Raw genomic sequence first — 24,160 nt, 5'->3', positions numbered from 1 at the left:
TCCCGAAGCTTGGGGCGCGCTGAGCTCAGCGCGATCCCAAGCTTCTGGGTGCCGGCAAGGTCTCGCTAGCCCTGGGAGAGCCCCGCGACGTTGCGTGGCTCTCCCAGGGCTAGCGAAGCGCCGCGCTAATCCCGAAGCTTGGGGCTTCGGGATTAGCGCTCCGCTAGCCGTGTCTAGGCTGCGGATAGTAGCCTGCTTCCCGGAGCGCCGGGCGCCCTGAAAGCAGAGCTCCAGGCGCTTCGGGAACACATCCGCAGCGTGGGGAGGCTTGCAGGAGTTCCCCACAGGGCTCCCCACGCTGCGGATAGCAGCCTGCTGCCTGGCGGGTGGGGCGCCCTGAAGCAGAGCGCCCCTCGCGCCAGGCAGACATCCGCAGAGTGGGGAGGCTTGCAGGAGTTCCCCACAGGGCTCCCCACGCTGCGGATAGCAGCCTGCTGCCTGGCGGGTGGGGCGCCCTGAAGCAGAGCGCCCCTCGCGCCAGGCAGACATCCGCAGAGTGGGGAGCCTTGCAGGAGTTCCCCACAAGGCTCCCCACGCTGCGGATAGCAGCCTGCTGCCTGGCGGGTGGGGCGCCCTGAAGCAGAGCGCCCCTTGCGCCAGGCAGACATCCGCAGAGTGGGGAGCCTTGCAGGAGTTCCCCACAAGGCTCCCCACGCTGCGGATAGCAGCCTGCTGCCTGGCGGGTGGGGCGCCCTGAAGCAGAGCGCCCCTCGCGCCAGGCAGACATCCGCAGAGTGGGGAGCCTTGCAGGAGTTCCCCACAAGGCTCCCCACGCTGCGGATAGCAGCCTGCTGCCTGGCGGGTGGGGCGCCCTGAAGCAGAGCACCCCTCGCGCCAGGCAGACATCCGCAGAGTGGGGAGCCTTGCAGGAGTTCCCCACAAGGCTCCCCACGCTGCGGATAGCAGCCTGCTGCCTAGCGGGTGGGGCGCCCTGAAGCAGAGCGCCCCTCGCGCCAGGCATACACCCGCAGAGTGGGGAGCCTTGCAGGAGTTCCCCACAGGGCTCCCCACGCTGCGGATAGCAGCCTGCTGCCTGGCGGGTGGGGCGCCCTGAAGCAGAGCGCCCCTCGCGCCAGGCAGACATCCGCAGAGTGGGGAGGCTTGCAGGAGTTTTTTCCTTTATTTCCCCCCCCCCAAATTTTTTCCTTTATTTCCCCCCAAAAAAACTAGGTGCGTCCTATGGTCCGGTGCGTCCAATCGTGCGAAAAATACGGTACTTTGTGCTGCTCTCCATCTCTGACAGCTCTGCTTAATCCTGGTTGTAAAGATTTTAAGCAGAGCGCTACGAAAAACACACACGACCCCATATTTATTTTTTAAAAGTATTTATATACTGCTGAAGCGCAAAACATATCAAAGCAGTTTACAACAGTAGAAAGATAAAAGCCCCCCCCCCCAATTAAAAGCATTAAAAACAAATTAAAAATGTTAAAAGCAAGCATCAGTAAACCATTGTGGGGGGTTTACTCTTAATTGCCTGTGTAGACCAAGCAGAATACAGTGGTACCTCAGGTTACATACGCTTCAGGTTACAGACTCCGCTAACCCAGAAATAGTGCTTCAGGTTAAGAACTTTGCTTCAGGGTGAGAACAGAAATTGTGCTCCGGCGGCGCGGCGGCAGCAGGAGGCCCCATTAGCTAAAGTGGTGCTTCAGGTTAAGAACGGACCTCCGGAACAAATTAAGTACTTAACCTGAGGTACCACTGTAAAAGCTTTCAGCAGGCATTTAGAAGTTGGCACAGAAGATGCCTGCTGAATCTATTGGGAGAGAGTTCCACAGGACTGAGCCAACGACTATTTTAGACTAATGGCTAAATTTCTTGTTGTCGCCAAATGATCCTCACCAACTTGGGGAATGACCAGAGACACTCCTGCAGATGATCCCAGTGAACAAGCTGGAATATAAAGGTTCATGTGATCCCTGAGGTTTCCTGGGTCCAAGTTGTTCAGGGCTTTGTAAATCAATAGGAGAATAGCTCCAGAGCTCCGTCCTCTTGAGTCAGGAGTAACCAACCTTCAGACAACACGGAACAGTTTTGCCAGGTGGCTCCCTGAGGATGCAGTGGAATGTCTCTTTCCTTTCTACACTGTGATGTGGTAGGCTCCTAAGCTACACTCCAGCCCTCTTGCAGTCTATTGAGCTTAGAAATCGGCTTATTGCTTCGACCCGTATTAAAAATTAACCCAAGTTCAATGACGCCACAAGCTGTGGTCAACATAAAACAGAAGTGAAAGGAGTGCTGTTGAAGGGGTGGGGTGCGTAAAAAGAGGAGTGCTTTCTCAAAATGCTAAATCCTGGCTTAGCATTGCAACTGAATCAGTCCAGTATGTGTTCCACCTACCTGGGAAAACCTGTCCCTTACACTCTTTCTCCAGTATACACCAGTAGTGCCAGCTTTGCCCTTGTTTTGTTGCTTCTGACTGTCAGTGTGTCTGTCTTCTTGTTCCTTTTCAGATGATGATGTGGACTTGGAAGCGTTAGTTAATGATATGAACTCCTCGTTTGAAAGTTTGTACACCCCCTACAGCGTGCATTCGGAAAGCACCCCACTCCTTCACAATGGCCAGCTGCCAGCCTCAGGAACAAATTCACTGCAGCCTGTATCTCCAAAGCAGAAAGTGCAGAGGTCTCAGCCAGTACGCATCATGGCAGTCAGGTATGGAAGCAAGAGAGCAATGCCTTCCTTTTAAGAGTTCTGGAGCAAACCAACATGGCAAGCCAGTGTAGCCCAATAGAAAGATTATTATACACAGTCCTGGATTCTGATAATAGCCAAGAACTAAGCGGACTACATTTCCCTTCTGCTTCAGTCGCTATCTCTGTGCAATGGGCCGAGTACTGTCTTATTTTAGTGGTTTTGTATAGGAATAATCGAACCAGTCCTTGGCCTTAGAAGCCGTAGTATATACCTTATTTTTCGCTCTATAAGACGCACCAGACCACAAGACGCACCTAGTTTTTGGAGGAGGAAAACAAGAAAAAAATATATTCTGAATCTCAGAAGCCAGAACAGCAAGAGGGATCTCTGTGCAGTGAAAGCAGCAATCCTTCTTGCTGTTCTGGCTTCTGGGATAGCTGCGCAGCCTGCATTCGCTCCATGAGACGCACACACATTTCCCCTTACTTTTTAGGAGGGAAAAAGTGAGTCTTATAGAGCAAAAAATACGGTAAATTAAATAATATTTTGCACAGCATTTCCTGAGTTTCAGATAGATGTTCGTGTGCTTCCCTGCCCTCCCACCTGACACGTGATTTTCCCTCCCTACCCCCTGCCATGGCATCTTTAACCAAAACTTAGGGTTACATCTGCACCAACTTTAACTGAGGCTAATACTGACCAGGTACCCACCTGAAAGCCTTCTTTTGTTCTGCAGACGCCTTCAAGAGGAGGAACAGTTCAGAACATCCTCTTTGCCTGCCATACCGAACCCTTTTCCTGAGCTTTGCAGCCCCACAAGCTCACCTGTCTTGGCCCCTGGATCTCTACCTCAGAATCAGCCTGCAAATAAACAGGTGAGATTTGTATTTTCTGTTGCATTTTTTAGAATGGTTGACTGTTTTTATCATACTGAGTTCTTGATTTTGGGATTTTGGAACTGGCACCTTAATCACAAGAAGAAGAGGAGAAATGTAATGTTTTACTAAAAATACAACTTATTTCCCATGAGTAGTGTAAAGACCTGTAAGTAACACGTTCTGCAGACTTCAGAGCTTTTTTTAAAAAAAGTCTTGTCCGTACAAAGCACATCAAAATCCTTCTGCATACAGAAGGCTGTTCTAGTGAATGAAGAAATCCAAGTTTGGTATGTTCTTTGACTTTTAGTACTGTAGGCAATGACTCATTTGGAATACCAAAAAGTTGCTTGGAGTTATCAGTGACTGGATTTATATGGCATATCCAGAGCTCTTACCTGTCATTTTGCTGACTTAATGTTGTTTCTACAGTAGTTGCATTACTTTTTAAAAAGTGTTTAATACAGCCATGCAATTAAATCAGAAGGGATTTTTTTTTGTTTTTCCTTGTCATAGAAATTAAAGAAGAAAAGGGGAGCATCAGGAGGAAGGGAGCTGTGAGGCATTGTAGCCAGTGAGAAATATCTTCAGCATAGAAACCTCCAATATAATTGTGAACTAATTGGGTTTTTATTGAACAGTGATGGATAAATAACGTCTTTCACGTTTTTTTCATACGAACCGGTAAATTTCATAACAAATTAGCCTCAGCTCATGGGTTATGATGCTAACTTTTAAAACTACCCCATGTTTGTTTTAAACCAGAACCCTTGTTTGAATGTAAATCTTCCTATGATGGGATTCTTTAAAAATGAAACTAAATTCTTACAAACTTCTCCTGGCCACACAATAGGAAGAGTGGGGTGGGAGCGCATGACCCTGACCCCTCGCTCAGGCTTATTTAGGCCTGTGTGCACCCAGCATGAAATCGTGGCTTCGTTTTGTGTCCAAATGCCACTCTTACTACCAAGGCTATTTCTGGTGATCCCATCAGATTGCTTTTTGAAGACCCCTTTGCTTGTTACTGATTTCCTACAGGGAAGTTGCTTTCATGTGGGAAACGGCATGGTTTTTACATGAAGTTGGTAATGGGCTTTGCAGCTGGGAGTAAATATATATACCCAGGAACCTGCAGTTGGCTCTGGCTTCCGAACAAATATGCACACTGCATATGAGTAGGGTCACTGTGCCCCATGATGAATGTATTGAAAATGTACTGTTCCTTGGAGGGAAAAATAATAATGGCAGGAAGAAGCTCTAATTTATCTTTTCTAGCGGTACAATATTGAAGATACGAGTACAGTGGTACCTCTGGAAACACACACCTCCAGTTGCGTATCCTTCAGGATGCGAACCCGGCAAACATGGAAGTATTTTTCTGGGTTTCATCGCATGCGCAGAAGTGCTCTATCATGCCACGTGAATGTGTACAAGCACTCTACCGCCCTGCGCGCATGCACAGAAGCAGTCCCTCCGGTTGCGGAAACCTCAGGATCCAACCGGAGCTCTGGGACGGATCCTGTCCGCAACCGGAGGTACCATTGTACAAAGTTATTTAGCTGCCTTAGTCCTTCTCTACGAGTTCACAACCATTTTAAAAATCTCCAATATGAAAGCCATATAATATGAATTTGATTTCACCCAAACGTTCCCTTATTTGGCTTATGGAACTTTTTTTTCTTCTGGTTTCCAATCCAGTTAGCAAATCAACCCGCTTTTCCAGCTCTCCTCCATCCCAGTTAGCAAATCACCCTACATTCCCATTTTTGTTAAAATGGATGACATATTACAGGAGATGGGACTGATGGGCACAGTTTGGTTTCTCCCATATCCTCCTAAAGTTAGAAAAACACTGTTGGGACTCTTCCTCCAGTTTTCTAACCTTTGTGTCAATGACGACGACAACCACAACAACAACAACAACAACCACCCCCACGACCCCCAATACAACCCCCGCTGCCGGGGGAAGAGGCCTCACCCCACCCCCAGCTGGCAGCCCATTGTCTTGCCGAGATGGGGGTGGGGCGACGGCCACCCTGTAGCCAGGTGAGTGGCACCTGGCCAGGTAACCCCGCATGGTGTCGCAAACCCTGCCCAGGGAGGGGGTGAGTGGACAGTGTCACAGAATGTGTTTGGGGGGATTCCACAGAGCATTGCTCTAGTTTTTTTCTCACCTTACCTGGTTGATGATACCATTCAGCAATTCAAACCAGACAGTTTGCCCGACAATAGCTCTCAAATCAGGAAACGACAACCCTCCTTCATTTTAGTTGGTTTAAATTATTTTGGCTTTTATTACTGGATTTTTATTATTCCATATAAAGTTATTATTAATCACTGCCAAATCACCAGCTTAGGCTCTGTAAAGTTTATTTTCAGAAGAATACACATTTTAACCACAGATATTCTACTTGCAAAATATAACTTGGAAATAATAACTTTTTATTTTCCATTCTAAAGCTCTAATTGATGTTATTAACTCATTAGTAATCTACTCGTTTGTACCTTTTAGTTTTCTTTCTGGATTAAAATGATGGTCCCACAATCAAAATGTGTTTAAAATACTGGCTATAAACTTATTGTCTGACTAAAGGAAGTAAGTCTTTCCTAAACCGTTGTGTTAACTGAAAAACTCATTGTTTTATGCATTGACAGCTAATGAAAGTAATGTGAAATAATTAACTGTCTGGGTGCTCTGTCTTCACAGAGTATGTTTCTTAAAATAGGACTTCAGTTTAGTTGCAAGAGTAACATTTAATTATTTAAACTCAATTATCCAAATAAAAACAGAGCGTGTTAGAGCTGTGCAGTAGGTATATAAGAGCAGCTCTTTAGGGTGGGTCCTGTAAAAAGTGATCTGTATGCACAAGAAATCTAGCTCTTGAAGAATGTGTAAGCTGCTGGAAAGCTTGATCTGCAGCTTGAGGGATCGTTTTGTGGCAGCAGACAAAGCTGTGAATGTGAACCTCCTAAAACAAAGCTCTTCTCTGTCCCAGAATTTGCAGGGCTGGAAAGGAAGCCAGCTGAGGGCAGCCTGAAAAGCTGGTAGACATTGTAGAAGGAGACCCCAGTAAGGTCAGGCAGGACAACAACTGGGGTGGTCAAATATTTGATGCGTCGGGAAAGAGCAGGACTGACTGGTAATTGGACTGACATGGCTCCATGGAGAGTTTTTCGTAGTGATGTAATGTTGGTGCTCTCTGTGCTGGGTGGGAGATAGCAGGCAGCTTCCTTTGAGGTGAATGACATGGAGAAAGGTCCCTCATGTAATGGAGGGGTTTATTAATATAACAGTTTAGCACAACAAAGAGTTTGGTGAAGAACTCGAGTCATGAAGCTTGGGTGGAGTTGAAAAGCTGCTTCCTGTACCTTCCAAGCAGGGGTGGCTAACCCATGCCCTTCCAGGTGGTGTTGGGTTTCCACTGCCATTACCTTGGCTGGTGGAACTTAGGAACCCCATAACATCTGCAGGGCCGGGGATTACCCCTCCGACATACAGAAACACATAGCCTATATTTGAGATTCCTGCTTTCTGAGCTCAGGGCCTTTACTCCTGCCCTCAAAATTTGAGGGTGGCGGCGGCGATGAATGGTAAAATGGGACAGACAGCTACACAATTTGTCCACAAAATGTGTCAATAACAACTGCAAATAATAATAATAATAATAAGAAGAATAAGAATAATAAGAATAAGAATAAGCTATTTATACCCTGCCCATCTGGCTGGGTTTCCCCAGCCACACTGGGCGGCTCCCAACAGAATATTAAAAACATGGTAAAACATCAAACATTAAAACATTCCCTAAGCAGGACTGCCTTCAGATGTCTTCTAAAAGTAAGATAGTTGTTTATTTCCTTGACATCTGATGGGAGGGCATTCCACAGGGTGGGCGCCACTACTGAGAAGGCCCCCTGTCTGGTTCCCTGTAACCTCACTTCTCGCAGGGAGGGAACTGCCAGAAGGCCCTTGGTGCTGGACCTCAGTGTCCGGGCTGAACGATGGGGGTGGAGACGCTCCTTCAGGTATACTGGGCCGAAGATAAATCTTGTTTCCACAGTAGGCAGCTATGATACCATAACCTAAGTTTGATTTTCTCTTATGAATGAATGAATGAATTTATTATTTCGGTCACAGACCACTTCCAGCTCACATATAATATCAAGAAAGTCATAAAACACGATAGGGATACATTTGTGCTTGTCTCTTATGGGTATAGGACGCGGGTGGCGCTGTGGGTAAAAGCCTCAGCGTCTAGGGCTTGCCGATCGAAAGGTCGGCGGTTCGAATCCCCGCGGCGGGGTGCGCTCCCGCTGCTCGGTCCCAGCGCCTGCCAACCTAGCAGTTCGAAAGCACCTCCGGGTGCAAGTAGATAAATAGGGACTGCTTACTGGCGGGAAGGTAAATGGCGTTTCCATGTGCTGCGCTGGCTCACCAGATGCAGCGATGTCACGCTGGCCACGTGACCCAGAAGTGTCTGTGGACAGCACTGGCTCCCGGCCTATAGAGTGAGATGAGCGCACAACCCTAGAGTCTGTCAAGACTGGCCCGTACGGGCAGGGGTACCTTTACCTTTACCTTATGGGTATAAACTAAAATCTAACCCGTAATGTAAGCTGTAATTTCTAGTTGTGTACAAATACTTTGGATGCAAAATTTCCAGCAGTTACATGTAGGTGCCTGCTGTGCCGAAGGATATTAGTTGAAAGCATCTTGTGTGAGTCAACGAAGGTTCCAGCTGTAAAAATAGAAAAGGTCTTGCAATTGCTCTTTATACACCTCTGGAAAATGTGCAGATAGTTGTTTCACGTACCAAACGCTCCTCAAAGCTGTTTGTCCTAATGTTTGTGCCCTTGTTCCTTGGATCACCTCTTGTAAAGCAATTCTCCGTTCCAGTCTGCTGATTACAAAGTAGATCAGGGCTTCCTTTGTTTCATGTTTGTTTGTTTGTTTGTTTGTTTGTTTGTTTGTTTGTTTGTTTGACTTATTAGTCGCTTGTCACCCGAGTGACTTACAGCTGTACACAGACTACCATAAGCGAAGAAAAAAGGGGAGAGCAAAACAAACACAACCCACCCTCCATATAGTAAAGGTAAAGGTACCCCTGCCTGTACGGGCCAGTCTTGACAGACTCTAGGGTTGTGCGCCCATCTCACTCAAGAGGCCAGGGGCCAGCGCTGTCCGGAGACACTTCCGGGTCACGTGGCCAGCGTGACAAGCTGCATCTGGCGAGCCAGAGCCGCACACGGAAACGCCGTTTACCTTCCTGCTGGTAAGCGGTCCCTATTTATCTACTTGCACCCGGGGGTGCTTTCGAACTGCTAGGTTGGCAGGCGCTGGGACCGAGCAGCGGGAGCGCACCCCGCCGCGGGGATTCGAACCGCCGACCTTTCGATCGGCAAGCCCTAGGCGCTGAGGCTTTTACCCACAGCGCCACCCGCGTCCCTTTCACCCTCCATATAAATAATAACAAATAATATTATACTCAGATAATAAATAATACTTCCACCCACTAGTTAGCAAACAACAACAAAAATAACCTCCCCCCTTTTAACCTCCCCAACCCACCCAAAAGTCTGGTATCAGGCCAGCTGTTGCAAATCTGCAGAGGGCTGGTGGACCCCATGTCCTCCTCCAGGGATGGTCTGGATTCCCTCCTCCTTTGGGGGTGGGGAGGGGGGCAGTAGCAAGGGAAGGAGAAAGATGGCAGCAAACCTTTTACCTGCTTTGCTGTTGACCAAGCTACTGTACATCTCCTGCACCCGGTGGTGTCACTGGCAGTTGTAACTGTTCTGAAATACAGTCAAACCTTGGTTTTCGAACGTCTCGGCTGCTGAACGTCTCGGAAGCCGAACACAGAAAACCCGGAAGTGAATGCTTCTGTTTTTTGAACGCACCTTGGAAGTCGAATGGCTTCTGAGGCGCGTTTCTCCATTTTTCTCAAAGGAACTTGCTGACAGCCCTTTGATCATTGTTTTTCAAACGTTTCGGAAGTCAAAACAGACGTCCGGAACGGATTATGTTCAAAAACTGAGGTTCCACTGTACTTCAAGTAGAAGATGAAGCTTGCATGCCTGTTATGTTCACGTGAACACAAATTGCATGTTGAGCCAGTATGCTGAAGTGGGCAGAGTGTTGAGGTCTGGGTTCAACTTGGCATGAAACTCATTGGTTGCCATTGGCTGTTACTGTCATTTTTAAGTCCCAGCTCCTGCCAACCTAGCAGTTCGAAAGCACGTCAAAGTGCAAGTAGATAAATAGGTACCGATCCGGCGCTGCTCTGGTTTCGCCAGAAGCGGCTTGGTCATGCTGGCCACATGACCCGGAAGCTGTACGCCGGCTCCCTCAGCCAGTAAAGTAAGATGAGTGCCGCAACCCCAGAGTCGTCTGTGACTGGACCTAATGGTCAGGGGTCCCTTTACCTTTTACAGTTCATGTGAGTTAACTGCAGCAGTTGAAGGACAAGCAGCCACTGGAATCATAGAGTTGGAATAGACCACAAGGGCCATCGAGTCCAACCCCCTGCCAAGCAGGAAACATCATCAGAGCACTCCTGACATATGGTTGTCAAGCCTCTGCTTAAAGACCTCCAAAGAAGGAGACTCCACCACACTCCTTGGCAGCAAATTCCACTGTCGAACAGCTCTTACTGTCAGGAAATTGGGCACCTAAAAAGTGTGTTGTTACTGAGATCTTCTGGACCTGTTGCCTATTGACACTTTGCTGCCCCTTATCTTGATCTCCTTGCTCCCCAGAAGGTGTATTGGTTATGAGCAGCAGTTGGCATAATCTTCTGGGTACAGGGCTTTTTCTGATCCTCTTGGTTGCCCTTTTCTGAATGGTTTCCTTCTCCCAAATGTCCTTTTTGAGGTGAGGTGACCAGAACGGTACTGCAAGTGCTGTCTTGGCATAGATTTGCATAATGGCCTTGCGATTCCAGCACCAAGCCTGGACATGATATCGGGCTTGCCATTTTTAATAATCCGTTAATGTGGGCACCTAAGCATGGATGAATTTATTAAGTAGGTGAGTATTCACAACTTTATAAATTAAAACTGGTGACATGAAACCATGGTACTAAATGTCATTTTAAGTCTCTCTTCAAAATAATAAAATAGCAAATTCCTACCCTGCCAACGGAGCAGTGTTATCGGGTCCTTTTTGTGTGCAGGAGTACTGAATGTTCAGCCAATCTGGTGCTCTGATTGGCTGAACATTCTCACCCTTAACGTTGAATAGAGGGTGCCTCGTGCGGCTGATGTAACTTGGAGAACTTTTTGAGTCATTGTTAAAAGCAATTGGCTCCTGCATCTGTGTCTCGTGTGTCGAGACGTCCTTTAAATATGATTTCTGGAAGAAATTTGTGATTAATTCTTAAACTCGCTCCCCTTTCCCTTCCACTTGAAGCGTGTTCTTGAGAAAACTTCCTGCAATCAATGTTTATTCAAGATAAATTTGTTTTTTCTGAGGTTTTCTTAGCAGAGGTTTTTGGCTCCCGTCATCCACTGGGCCGTTAAGTCACAGTTTCAACTCTGGCAGAATTAAACTGAAATATATGTTGTTGTAGCTGTTGCTGCTGCTGTAGCCTCTAGCAAAACTAAACTGAAATTGTTGTTGCTGTTATAGGATTCCTTACTAGCCTGGAAAAACTTCTGTCTTGTTATTCTGCTGTTAACAGCAGTTTGTTCTGCGGGAAATGGCAGGTGAAGCTTTGCTGCAACACAACAAAGTAAGAGTATCCCTTGCTGATACCTTCAGATGTAGCCACACTTAAGACTTGACCTATAACAGCTACAACTGCACACTCAAACAGCTGCAGAAGTTGGTTGAAAAGTTGACAACCCTATTTTTTAAAGTTAGGTATTGCACATTGCCAATGCAGTTGCAGGCAGTGCTTTTGTGTTGAAAAAATCTGTTGTTTAGTCAAATTGAGAAAAAAGGCTTAAGTTGCCTTGGAGCTTCTCACAGGTACCGTATTTTTCGCTCTATGAGATGCACCAGACCATAGGACGCACCAGATCATAGGAGGGGGAGAACGGGGGGGGGGGGGAATTCTCCCCCTCTCTGCTCAGCACCCCTTCAGCAAAGTGGCAGGAGAAATGGAGCCCCTTCCATTTCTCCTCCTGCTTCGCTGAAGGGGTGCTGCACAGAGAGGAAAAACTGTGCACCGACCCCTCTCGCTCTCCAGGCTTCGGGCGGCTATCCGCAAGCCTTCAGAGCGCGGCGGGAACTCCTGCAAAAATTGGCCCGGCGGGGGTGACGTGGCTGGGATTCAATCTCCTGCCCCTGAGCCGGGCCAGCAAGAGGGTCCAGATGCCCTGGAAGGTGAGCGGACTTGTATGCCAAGGCCCCGTGCCCTGTAGTTCCTCATTGATTAATAAACACACCATGATAATTGATTAATAAATTAATTGATTAATAAACACACCACTGTACTGAGTAAAGTGGTACCTCTGGTTGCAAACGGGATCCGTTCTGGAGCCCCGTTCGCAACATGAGCAGAATGCAACCCGGGTCTGTGCGCGGGTCGCAACTCGCGGCTTCTGCGCATGCGCGTGACGTCATTTTGAGCATCTGCGCATGCGCGAGCAGTGAAACCCGGAAGTAACCCTTTCCGGTACTTCCGGGTTGCTGCAGGACGCAACCTGAAAAGATTTAACCTGAAGCAAACGTAACAAGAGGCATGACTGTATTTTGGATTATGGGCTAAAACAGGCCACAATTTTATTGGTTACCGGTATGTGAGGGTTTGGCTTAGGCACTGGGTGAAACCAGGCTATATCTTGACTCCCGCCCATCTGCAGGGAGTCAAAATAAGGGTAAGCCACCAGAAGGGGGAGCCCTATGACTTACATTATATAGGGGCACCCCAAAGGGTCCCAGTTGGGGCCGTGGCATGGCCCTAGCCCACACCCAGGTTTCGGACAGGATCCACACCCCCCCAGATCCCTTTAACAGGATACCCTTATCGAGGAGGGGCAGGTGAAGGTTACAACCTCCCCTCCATTAAACAGAGGGGCCGGCCGGCTCAACCGTAGCACAGACCTGGCCCTGTTCAGGTGATGTTCCCACTTGTTTTATTTGCTGCCTGTTTTACAAAAGCTCATTGAGAGAGACTTTGCATGTACCTTCGCTATCCATGAAAATCTTTCAGTAAAAACAATAATAGCAAAAGCTCCTCAAGCCCTCAGAGGCCGGTGCTGGGCTGAAAGGGTGCAATGGGGGAAAGGGGGGGGGGAGACTGCAAGCGGGAGAGAAGGGGTCGCTGCTGCAGCAGCCGGCTTTGGGGAAGTTCAAATGCTTTCTTCCTGCTAGCTGAGCTGTTGCAAATGATTCGGCAAAGGAACTGCCAGTCCACGGAGCAGGCTTGGTTTGGGCTTTAGAACGGCTCTTTTCTCCTCGTGAACTTTTGTAGTAACGGAAAGTGGCTTCTGGGTTGCTGCGTGATGTGCTGGCACCTCTTTTTTTAATGCATGTGGGTGGGCATAAAAGCAACATCTTTTTTTTTTTTACCTCTTTCTGGGGAGCATAATTTGGAAGTCTATGGGTTGCGATGGCCAGGATCACATCAGTCGCAGGAAGGGCTGGGATTGGTCTCTCCAGTCTGGTTTGATTCCGTACCTTAAAAGATGGTGCGTCACCCTTTGAATGATGCTCTGGGAGAGTTGCCTGCCTTCCTCCAGGAAAGGGTGCACATTTTGACGGAGGAACTCTGTGACCGACTCGGGTACAGTGATCTGCTGAAATTGCAAAGCAACCTGTTGGAGTGCCAACAGGTTGCAGGAGAGGTAAAGAGCAAACTCTTTCCGAAAGAGATCACCTATATTTTAAATATGCCGTCTTGTTCTTCTGACTACTGCCTTTTTCATGCTGTTGAGGTAAGATTATTTCTCTCTCCCACCATCTCATTACCTCATTCCATCCCCCCCTCCCCAAAAAGAAATTATTTTGTTTTCCTGGGAACTAGAATGTGCCTCTTAAACGTTAGGTTAACACAGGGTTAAATCTTGGGAAACATTTTTTTGCAGAGTTAATGCTATTGAAGTAATATAAAGCTGTAATAAGGAATCGTCCGTCTAACTGTGAGGGTCATAGAGAGCTTGCTAACTATATTATTTCCTTATTAATACTTAGAGCCTATACAGTGTGTCTATATTTAGTTGCAAAAGAATATTGGAATCCGGGGAAGGGGGTTGAGGGACGTGGGTGTGAATAATGCTCATAATGAATCTTTTGCTTTTAAGCGCCCACGAGATAACGATATTTTCAAAGGACAGATTTTCCGCTGAGTTTTACTGCACACTAATAGAAGGACCTACCCTGGACGCTGTGAGATTAGCACCTCTCACCCTTCCGAAAAACCAAAACGAAACAAAATTGTTTCTGAAGCCCTGGTGTAGGATATATATTAATTTTTTAATTAGTACTACTATGGTGGGTTTTTGCTGGCATAGTGCGTTATCTGGCTGTGTCCCCTCTGTCCAACCTTCCTGGAGAAGACCAACAATATTGCAAAATAAATTGTGTTTCCGGAGCCTGGGAATTCAAGAAGCATCAAGTACATATTGTGATTTTGTGGGAACACAGAAGCACAGAATATGTATTTCTGTTTTTTCTCTATTTAGTCGATAGGGGTAGAGATGCACTTAAACGAACACACTGTTTGTCTGTGTGTCTGCATGTCCACACGAATAAGGTTCCTGTGTCCTTCAAAACTCCTTGCCTCTTCCCAGAGTAAAAATCTTGCAGATTATGCTTAGTTGGCAGAATTTGGGTTGCACCTTGGTACAGAACTTTACTACTGTAGTGCAGAATATAAACAGTACTGACCACATAGAAGTGATCAGTTTCTTTTAAAAAATGTTTTTGATTGCTATTTTAAAGGCATACATATTTTTTGTATTGCAGGATATAAAAGTCTTTACAGAAGACGGAACATGCAAAGTGGTCGAGATCCTAGCGGATATGACAGCCCGGGACCTCTGCCAGTTGCTCGTTTACAAAAGTCATTGTGTGGATGATAACAGCTGGACCCTAGTGGAACATCATCCTCTCCTAGGATTAGGTAGGGAAGGAAGTTATCTTAAAGTGTAATATCCAGCACAGAGCAATAAATCGGCCCACTTTTCCCAGGTGATCTGCTTTAAATATTACAAATGGATTTCTCTCTGTTATAGGTGAACACTTGGTGCAACAATTAAGATGCAATATATTTGAGCTTGGGTTTATGTTGATTTTAAATTATCTGTAATAGAGGGTAACAAATACCTGGCGGATATTGACATTCACGTGTAAATTTTGAGGATCCCAGATAATTTTTTATGAATGCTCCCTAAATATAGAGCGTGAACAGAGTGACATTAGGTGACAATATTCACTGATTGTGTATGTAACTTGTGGAGGGAGACATGCATAAAATGTATCTGGGCATTCTTTGTAATACTGTACACTGATGGTTTTGTGTGTGACTTTGGCAAATGAACAGTTTATGCAAATATAGCTGGACTCCCAGAAGAGAATTTGATGTCCTAGACCATAGGTAGGCAAACTAAGGCCCACAGGCCGGATCAGGCCCAATTGCCTTCTGGATCCGGCCCATGGACAGTCTGGGAATCGCGTGGATTGCCAGCGCGCACGTTCTTTCCCTCTCCCTCACACGGCGGCAGCGGTGCCTTCTCCTCCCTCCCTCCTCCTGGCTTCTCCCTGCCCTGCCTAAAGGAGGAAGGGGGCTGGGCTTTGTTGGTGCCAGCAGCAGCGCTCAAGCTGCCACCATTTTGAGCAGCCCCTCTCCGGAGCCCTTTCGTGCGCCGCTCATCATCCCGCTGCCAGCCCCTGCCGCTCGTAAGACACAGGTAAGCAGCCACCGGGGCTCGTGGTGCTCTTGCATCATTTCCCCCCAAAAATATAGTCTGGACAGGCCCCCTGCTGAAAAGGTTTGCTTACCCCTGTCCTAGACATCCCCAGGCTTGGGTCTCAAGCACCCTGCCCTGGCTGTCTACTTCAAGAAAGCCCCACACAGGGAGAGATGCTTCCTTGGACTTTGTTTCAGGAAGGTGGAAATGGCAGCAGCACATCATGCTGCAGCATGGAAGTTCTTGCATAAGCCTTGACACTCTCCCTTCCAGGCAGCAACTCTTGCTGGAATTAAGAAGCCATGGTTACAGTTGGTGCAGGAGAACTATGTGGAACTGGTTTAATGGTATATACCTGGAAACTGGACGCTGCCTCTCTGTGTCTCTCTTCCTGTATCCTTTCCTTCAGATTTGTTAGTGGTGTGTTGCACTGTATAACCCTCTTCACTCCAAAAAGGTTCCTGAGTAATGTGCCCAAGTAGTTAGGCATTAACAGTGAATTTCGTTTTGATAGATGTTGTTCAGAGGCACTAAAAGAAGGCATGGCGTTGGTGGGATTTATGAGTGTCAGCAATCTAAAAACATATTTTTAAATAACAAGAGTCCCTTTGATTAGAGATATTTTATGGGCGGCATTTATCATATTTGTGAAGTCTTAAATGTCAATGTGATTTCACTTTAAAAAGTTAACTTTTTCTTGCAAAGTAGTACATTTTTGAAAGAGACTTGTAGACTTGCCAAAGACATATGGAAGAAAACAGAAAAACATTTTGAACGATGTTCTTCTTTTAACTGATTCTCACTTTAAAATTCTAGGTCCTCATTTTATAGGGCCTTTCCCATCCAAGATTACCAAGGTGCTGTGTAAACAGAGGCTTTTGTCCTTTGTGTCCAATATCCTCCTTCTGCCAGATTCTTTCAATGATGCCACAATTCAGTGTCTGTGACATCACAATAGCTTCCATGGTGACTAATTGTGCTGTCAAACTCTGCTGTGTGACATCGCTGAATGAATTAGGCAGCAGGCTGATGAGGAAATCAAAAGCTTCTGTTTACATACACAAATAACTTGGTAATTCACAATGATGGGAAAGGAACATTATGCTTATCAGTCAGTATTTTGCTTCAGCTGCATTCTGAATTTAGTTGAAATCCATTTTGTTGCAGATCCAGGATTTGCACAACATGTAAATGAGAGCACTCTCTCTCTCTCCACTTTTCCCACAACTTGTGCAATTTTATACACATCTGATCATGTCCCTTTTTACTTGCCCTTTTTCTAAATCAAAGAGCCCAAAATGCTGTAACCATTCCTCATGGGGTATTTCTCTGAGCCCTTGATGGTTTTGGTTTCCCCTTTCTGAATCTTTTCCAGCTCCACAACATCATTTTTTAGATGAGGCAAGCAGAAAAGTATGGAGAATTCCAAATGGGAATACTTTCTGAATTTTATTGAACAAGGTGCAGCTGTTATAATCCCCCCTCTGGCAACCTGCACATTTGTTCATTCACACTAAGCCTTGCTTTATCTTAGCATCGCATTTAAACTGGGACATCGATTCCTTTAGAATCAGAAGTACTAGGGCCCTGAGAAGTTCTAATGGCAATTATTTAGCTGTGTTTTTTAGTAGGGCTCCCACCAACAATTTTGAAGTTTCATTCCCATACCCTGTTTGCAACGCAACACCATCGCAAGGTGCTCAGGTTATCTCCTCTGCTCAAGTTGTCCATGAGATGGTGGACAGTGGAATTCAGTCTTCAGAAGGGAACTCCTTTTCACGATCCTCAATGAACTTTGATCACAACAGATGCCAGTTTGCAGGGTTGGGGATGCACATTGCCAAGGGTACTTCGTACAGAGGCGCTGGACACCAGCAGAGCTATCATTCATTCATTCATTCATTCATTCATTGTATTTGATAGACTGGGATTTTAATGTGTTTTCTAGCTCCAGTCTCATTTCTTTACATTTCTAGGGTTTCCTTTTATATGAGTGGGAAATAAGTCCATCTATGTTTATGTTCCAGCTCTGTTTTCTTTTCATTGTTTTTTAAATGCATTTTTCTTTTAATTTATAATTTTAATATAATTTATATTTCTGCAGACCTAGGGTGTTCTCTGAATGGGTAGAAACTACTTCCTTATTTTATGTGGCCCCATTTTCCTTTCAAATGGGTAGATCTCTACAACTTAAGTTGACTGTTGGAAGGAATGCTGGGATGGCCACACTTGCAATATTGTGGTGTTTCAAGAAGTATACAGTGGTACCTCGGTTTAAGAACAGCCCTGTTTACGAACGATTCGGTTTACAAACTCTGCAAAACTGGAAGTAGTGTCCCAGTTTGCAAACTTTACCTCGGTCTAAGAATGGAAGCTGAACTGTGGAAGGGCACCGGCGTCGGGAGGCCTCATTAGGGAAAGCGCATCTCAGTTTAAGAACGGTTTCGGTTTAAGAATGGACTTTCGGAATGGATTAAGTTCATAAACCGAGGTACCACTGTATTGTATTGTTGCTGAACATGCAGAATAAAGCAGAAAAAGCAATCAGGAAGCTGGAGGTCCTTCACTACAGAAGGGGTTTTTTTTACTTTGAGAAGAGAATGCGGGGCTAAAAGGATATGATGGAGAAAGTTTTTTGCCCTCCCTTATTATGCTAGATGGACGCGGGTGGCGCTGTGGGTTAAAGCCTCAGCGCCTAGGACTTGCCAATCGAAAGGTCGGCGGTTCGAATCCCCGCGGCAGGGTGCGCTCCCGTCGTTCGGTCCCAGCGCCTGCCAACCTAGCAGTTTGAAAGCACCTTCGGGTGCAAGTAGATAAATAGGGACCGCTTACTAGCGGGAAGGTAAACGGCGTTTCCGTGTGTGCTGCGCTGGCTCGCCAGATGCAGCTTTGTCACGCTGGCCACGTGACCCGGAAGTGTCTCCGGACAGCACTGGCTCCCGGCCTATAGAGTGAGATGAGCGCACAACCCTAGAGTCTGGCAAGACTGGCCCGTACAGGCAGGGGTACCTTTACCTTTTATTATGCTAGATCTTGGGTTAACTGTCAGCCAGTTAAACTGATTGGCAGGAGAAGATGGTCAGACAAAAAATACATCACACAATGCTTCATATATTTCATGAAGTTTGCTACTACTAGATGTGGCAATGGCCATTTATAAAGGGAACTAGACATCTCTAAAGGTAAAGGGACCCCTGACCATTAGGTCCAGTCGCAGACGACTCTGGGGTTGCAGCGCTCATCTCGCTTTATTAGCCAAGGGAGCTGGCATACAGCTTCCGCGTCATGTGGCCAGCATGACTAAGCCGCTTCTTGCAAACCAGAGCAGCGCACGGAAACGCCGTTTACCTTCCCGCTGGAGCGGTACCTATTTATCTACTTGCACTTTGATGTGCTTTTGAACTGCTAGGTGGGCAGGAGCTGGGACCAAACAATGGGAGCTCACCCAGTCACGGGGATTCAAACCACCGACCTTCTGATCTGCAAGCCCTAGGCTCTGTGTTTTAACCCACAGCACCACCCGCGTCCCATAGACACCTTTAAGTAAGGGAAATCTGTCAGCTGCTAGTCATGATTCCTATTAGAAATCCCCAGAGTTCTGAAGCAGAAGCTAGGGAGCATTGCAATGGAGGGCTGCTCTGCTCATGGGTTTTGCAGAGACATCTGGCTGGTCAATGTAGGAAACAGAATGCTGGATGTGATGTCTGGACCTGGCCTGATCCAGATCCTGCCCCACCCGGCCCCCACCTGACATACACCTCTTAACTGTGGTTAGCAGAGTAACCCCATTTATGCTTCACCCGCACATTGACTACCAAACTTGGCTATTTCTTCTGCAATATTAAATAATAGGTAACAGCACTCATATAACCACATTGTTAGGCAGAAGTTTTGGGGCCTTCCTGAATTAATACTTGGAAGGAGAGATGGGGAGGACCATTTGTGTGATACTGGGTAGCTCCTAACATCTGAGCTAGTGGCCTGTTTTAGAACATTGGTTTTCCCAGTATATTCTGGGAAACCTTGGCATTTCTTAGAAATTTATCAGCAGCTACTCAGTGGGAAGATCAGTAATGGACATACCAATCTTCTTTAGCTTACAGCCGGAAGGGAATGTTTGCTGCATTCTTGGGCACACGGTCCATGTCCTTTATTTATATGTGCTGGGTTTGCATGTGTGCGCGCACACACAGGAGCACAAACTTGCTTCCACTGTTTACTAATTCAAAATATTATATTTTATTTTCTGTTCTCAGAGAGGTGCTTAGAAGATCATGAACATGTTGTTCAAGTTGAGTCTACAATGGGAAGTGAAAGTAAATTTTTGTTCAGGAAGAACTATGCAAAATATGAATTTTTTAAGAATCCTGTGGTGAGTATCCTGTTGTTTTTTCATAACGTCTGTGGTCTGGGGTGGGGGGGCGAGATGCCTTCTCCATGTGCCTTCTACACTGTATAATTTGGATTGGGTTTTAAAACACTAGATGGTATCATAGCAATAATATGAAAGATTCTTATAACATATATGTAGAATAACTCCCAGCAGAATAACTAGTAGTAATAAGGAATGCTAACTAGTCGTGAAGCTGAGGCTCCAATACTTTGGCCACCTCATGAGAAGAGAAGACTCCCTGGAAAAGACCCTGATGTTGGGAAAGATGGAGGGCACAAGGAGAAGGGGGCGACAGAGGACGAGATGGTTGGACAGTGTTCTCGGAGCTACAAACATGAGTCTGACCAAACTGCGGGAGGCAGTGGAAGACAGGAGTGCCTGGTGTGCTCTGGTCCAGGGGGTCACGAAGAGTCAGACACGACTAGACGACTAAACAACAACAACTAGTCTTGTGAAAAGGCACCCATCCATCTCTTCCAGAGGGGGCATTGCTCATTTGTTAAGTAAATTCTTTGGATGCAAGAGGTTCTCAGTTTGATCCTTGGCAACTCCATTTAGCAGGATCTCAGGAGGGCTGGGAAAGACCCTAGAGAGCTACTGCCAGTCAAAGCAGAGAATATGGAATTACATGCTCTAACCCTGTATAAGGCAATTTCATAAATTCACTTGGTCATCATCCATCACTGGTCATCATCCATCACCTCAAAACAAGCTGCATGGTTTTACTGACAATGGCTCTGAATATCATAAAGCTTGTTCCTCATTTGTGAAGCAAATAATACCATTTGAGGCAAATGGACTATCTGTTTCTCAGCCCATTCTTCCACAAAAGTTAAGCCTAGTTAAATTAAATATTTGAATCGCTTAAGATGTGCCTTTGAGTATTTATGGGATCATTACAAGCCTTGCACAAATGCCCTTGCATGGCAAAAGCACAGGAGTCAAACATTGTTTGCATACTGCGGGCTTCTTCAACCTTGGCCCTCCAGATGTTTTGAGACTACAGTTCCCATCATCCCTGGCCACTGGTCCTGCTAGCTAGGGATCATTGGAGTTGTTGGCTAAAAACATCTGAGGGGCCGAGGTTGAGGAAGCCTGGCATACTGGTTCTGGGACTTTTAGACTTCTCAAATTAGAAGGGTCTCCAAGAGCCCTCCAGTGTAATCCTCCGCAGTGCTGGAATTACAACTAGAGATGGCCTCTGACAGAGGGCCACCCGGCCTCTGTTGAAAACCTGCCTTGAAGGAGAGCCCACCACCTTCTGAGGTAGTCCATTCCACAGCTGAACAGCTCTTACTGTCAGAAAGGTCTTCCTAATGTTTAGTCACAGTCTCTTTCCTTGTAACTTGAATCCATTGCTTTGGGTCCTGTCCTCTGGAGCAGCAGAAAACAAGCTTGCTCCATCTTTCATGTGACAGCCCTTCAGATATTTGAGGATGGCTATTATGTCATCTCTCAGCCTTTTCTTCTCCAAGTGAAACATACACAGCTCCCTCAACCATTCCTCATAAGGCTTGGTTTCCAGATCCTTGATCCTCCTCTGCACATGATCCAGATTTGATGCAGTCCTGTGAGCTGCTATGCCAGAAAAGGAGATGCCGCGCATTGGACTTGAAAGCATTGAGCACTGATGCTTACCTTCTTAAAATGGATTTATACCTTTGCAAAAGTTGTGTTCTCTGACCTGGAAGCCCTGATCCCAGATATGTGAGGGCTAGGTAGTTATGATTAAGGGAGGCACCCTACACATTATCTTAAGATGTCTTTAATTGTAGCTTCCAGAGATTAAGACTTCCAGAGCTGAACACTTGGGGAAGTTTGGTTTACACTAATCTTTGTCTTAAGGGACGCGGGTGGCGCTGTGGTCTAAACCACTGAGCCTAGGGCTTGCTGGTCAGAAGGTCGGTGGTTCGAATCCCCGCGATGGGGTGAGCTCCTGTTGCTCGGTCCCTGCTCCTGCCAACCTAGCCGTTCGAAAGCACCTCAAAGTGCAAGTAGATCAATAGGTACCACTCCGGCGGGAAGGTAAACGGCGTTTCCATGCACTGCTCTGGTTCTCCAGAAGCGGCTTAGTCATGCAGGCCACATGACCCGGAAGCTGTACGCCGGCTCCCTCAGCCAATAAAGCGAGATGAGTGCTGCAACCCCAGAGTTGGTCACGACTGGACCTAATGGTCAGGGGTCCCTTTACCTAATCTTTGTCTTGTTCTATTTTTCCATACTTCTATCAATATATTAACCAGTGAGTGACATACTTCATTCAGCTAGGTCTCCAGATTTTGGTGAACTCTGTTATCAGCCCTCTCCAGAATGACCAGTGGGCAGGGACAATGGGAGGTGTCTGTTTCAGAGGAAGTTCATTCTGTGTTCAAAAGAGGTTTGAAGCATCCTGATGCCATCATGTTACCCTGTCGCCTTTTTTCTTTCTCTTCCTCACACTCCCCAGAACTTTTTTCCAGAACAAATGGTTGCTTGGTGTCAGCAGTCAAACGGCTGCATTCCACAGTCACAGCTTTTACAGGTAGGCTGAAGTAGAGTTGGGAGTAGTTTTCCATGTTAAGAAACTGAATTGATGAGTTTGGGTCTGCAGATGCATACTTCAAGGCTAGCTGAATTGATACTGTATTGTTGATTCAATAAAATCTCAGCATTTATGTTTAAAATATTCTAGGCCTATTCAGAGGTTACCGTTTTTACTTCCATTATGGGGGGGAAAGGGTAACAGAAACAGGATATGATAAAGCCGTTGATTCCTTTGGAGGGTGGCAAACTCACAGAACCCAGTTGTTTAACTAGGGCTGCAAGATCTCTTGAGGCTCAGGCTGGGAGCCAGAGTCAGCCCACTCCTTAAGCAGAGTACAGTGGCTTTCTCAAGCATCACATTATGGATGTCACCAAAGGACAGAAAGGTCCTTACACAAAGGCATCCATGCGGGCAGCATGGTGCACTGTGAGAGGCAAGATGGGAACTGAGGATGGAGCATTCCTGGTCTATATCCTGGTGGCGGTGTGCTTGTTGGAGTTGCTCTGTATCCAGAGAGCATCCTCAGCAGTGTGGGTGTGGCTGGCAGGTTTTGAGGACTGGGTCCTTCCTACTGATGTCTGTGGAGAAGTGTAAGTGTAAGTTATACCACGCTTTAGATGGCTTAACATAGTCCAGTTTGGTTCTGGTGTTACCTGCTCCTGCCATGCGCCTCGTTTCTTGTGCTGGACATCTCCCTCTCTGGCAGACATATCTTACATGGGTGTAGGAGGGTATTGCTGAATCCAGTCCCCATTGCAGCCAGGTTGGATTGCAACCAAAGTTTCCAATTCTCATTTCTGTTTTACTATGCTGGGTTTGGCATGATCAGCTAAAAATCTCTGTCCAATTTAAATTCTTACTAAGTTTTAGTAATAGTTTAGGAATATCTTCTCTGCTTTTTTAAAAAAATCCCATCTATTTTTCTATTGGAAGTTTCTCACGCAAAGTTCATTACTATTTCTTCTGAAGTATAATAAGAGAAAGAGACTATTTATTTTAAATTCCTATTTGTTTTTTTCTTGATTTGCTTTCATTTTTATAAATTTATTCACTTTATTTTTATCTGCTTTTGTTATTTCAGTTTAAATATTCATTCTTTTTAAAAAGTATTATCATTTACATTTTTACATTTATTTTTAAACATCTTTTTCATAGCCTCCACAGCATCTATATCTACATTTAATGATGTTTTATGCTTATTTAAAATTATTTAAATAGCACTCTTATTAACCTGTATAGGCCTCTACTATTTAGGCATGTTGATATATACTGCAAGCTCCTACCCCCACAAAAGTCTCTCAAATCATTAAATTAATGTCTTATATCTTTCAGTTATTTTGCATAGTCCCCAATTGTTTTCATTAAATTCTACTTTTCCATATATCATATTAATTATCTCCTATATCAGTCTATAATTAGCCTGCCAATGAATTATACTGAAATACCAAATATTTCTATTGAAGTACTGGGCTATCAGTTTAAGGTGGTCCTTTTCCAACAAGTCTTGAATTTCCAATTAGTGTCTCATGCATTTTCATTTAATCTCCAACAGAATTTTTTAAACTCAAATAGCTGTCCTGAAATCCAAGGATTTTTGCATGTGAAAGAACAGGGGAGGAAGTCTTGGAAGAAGCAGTACGCTTGCCTGAGGAGATCTGGACTTTACTGCTCTACAAAAGGGTCTTCAAAGGTAATTTCACTTAGGTTAGTTTAACAAAGGTAGGCTTTATGCTTTGAAGGCACCTCTTCTAAAAAAAAAATTATTGAGCACAATCCACAGGAAAGCTCTTTTGCACACGCCCCATTAGAACAAACCCATTAAGTGGTACACTTCTTGATGATCTCAATTCGAGTTAAAGTCAAAGTCTTAAGTTAAAA

The 24,160-nt window shown here is 45.8% G+C and overlaps 1 protein-coding gene across 5 annotated transcripts in view; it reads left to right on the top strand.

Annotated features, from left to right (window-relative positions):
• GRB10 (growth factor receptor bound protein 10) overlaps window positions 1-24,160 on the top strand; it is a 90,900-nt gene that overhangs the window by 48,503 nt on the left and 18,237 nt on the right. For all 5 annotated transcript variants that reach the window (XM_028703025.2, XM_028703026.2, XM_028703029.2 and 2 more), the window contains 6 exons: window positions 2,457-2,658; window positions 3,377-3,515; window positions 14,422-14,578; window positions 19,622-19,737; window positions 22,205-22,279; window positions 23,835-23,972. In XM_028703025.2, the coding sequence (XP_028558858.2) occupies window positions 2,457-2,658; window positions 3,377-3,515; window positions 14,422-14,578; window positions 19,622-19,737; window positions 22,205-22,279; window positions 23,835-23,972 (827 nt within the window). The remainder of the gene's footprint in view (window positions 1-2,456; window positions 2,659-3,376; window positions 3,516-14,421; window positions 14,579-19,621; window positions 19,738-22,204; window positions 22,280-23,834; window positions 23,973-24,160) is intronic.

This window comes from Podarcis muralis, chromosome 13 (genome assembly GCF_964188315.1).
Source record: "Podarcis muralis chromosome 13, rPodMur119.hap1.1, whole genome shotgun sequence".
In the NCBI taxonomy this organism is placed as follows: Eukaryota; Metazoa; Chordata; class Lepidosauria; order Squamata; family Lacertidae; genus Podarcis; species Podarcis muralis.
Note: the sequence above shows the minus strand (reverse complement) of the source record. Positions and strands in the feature narration are given on the sequence as shown.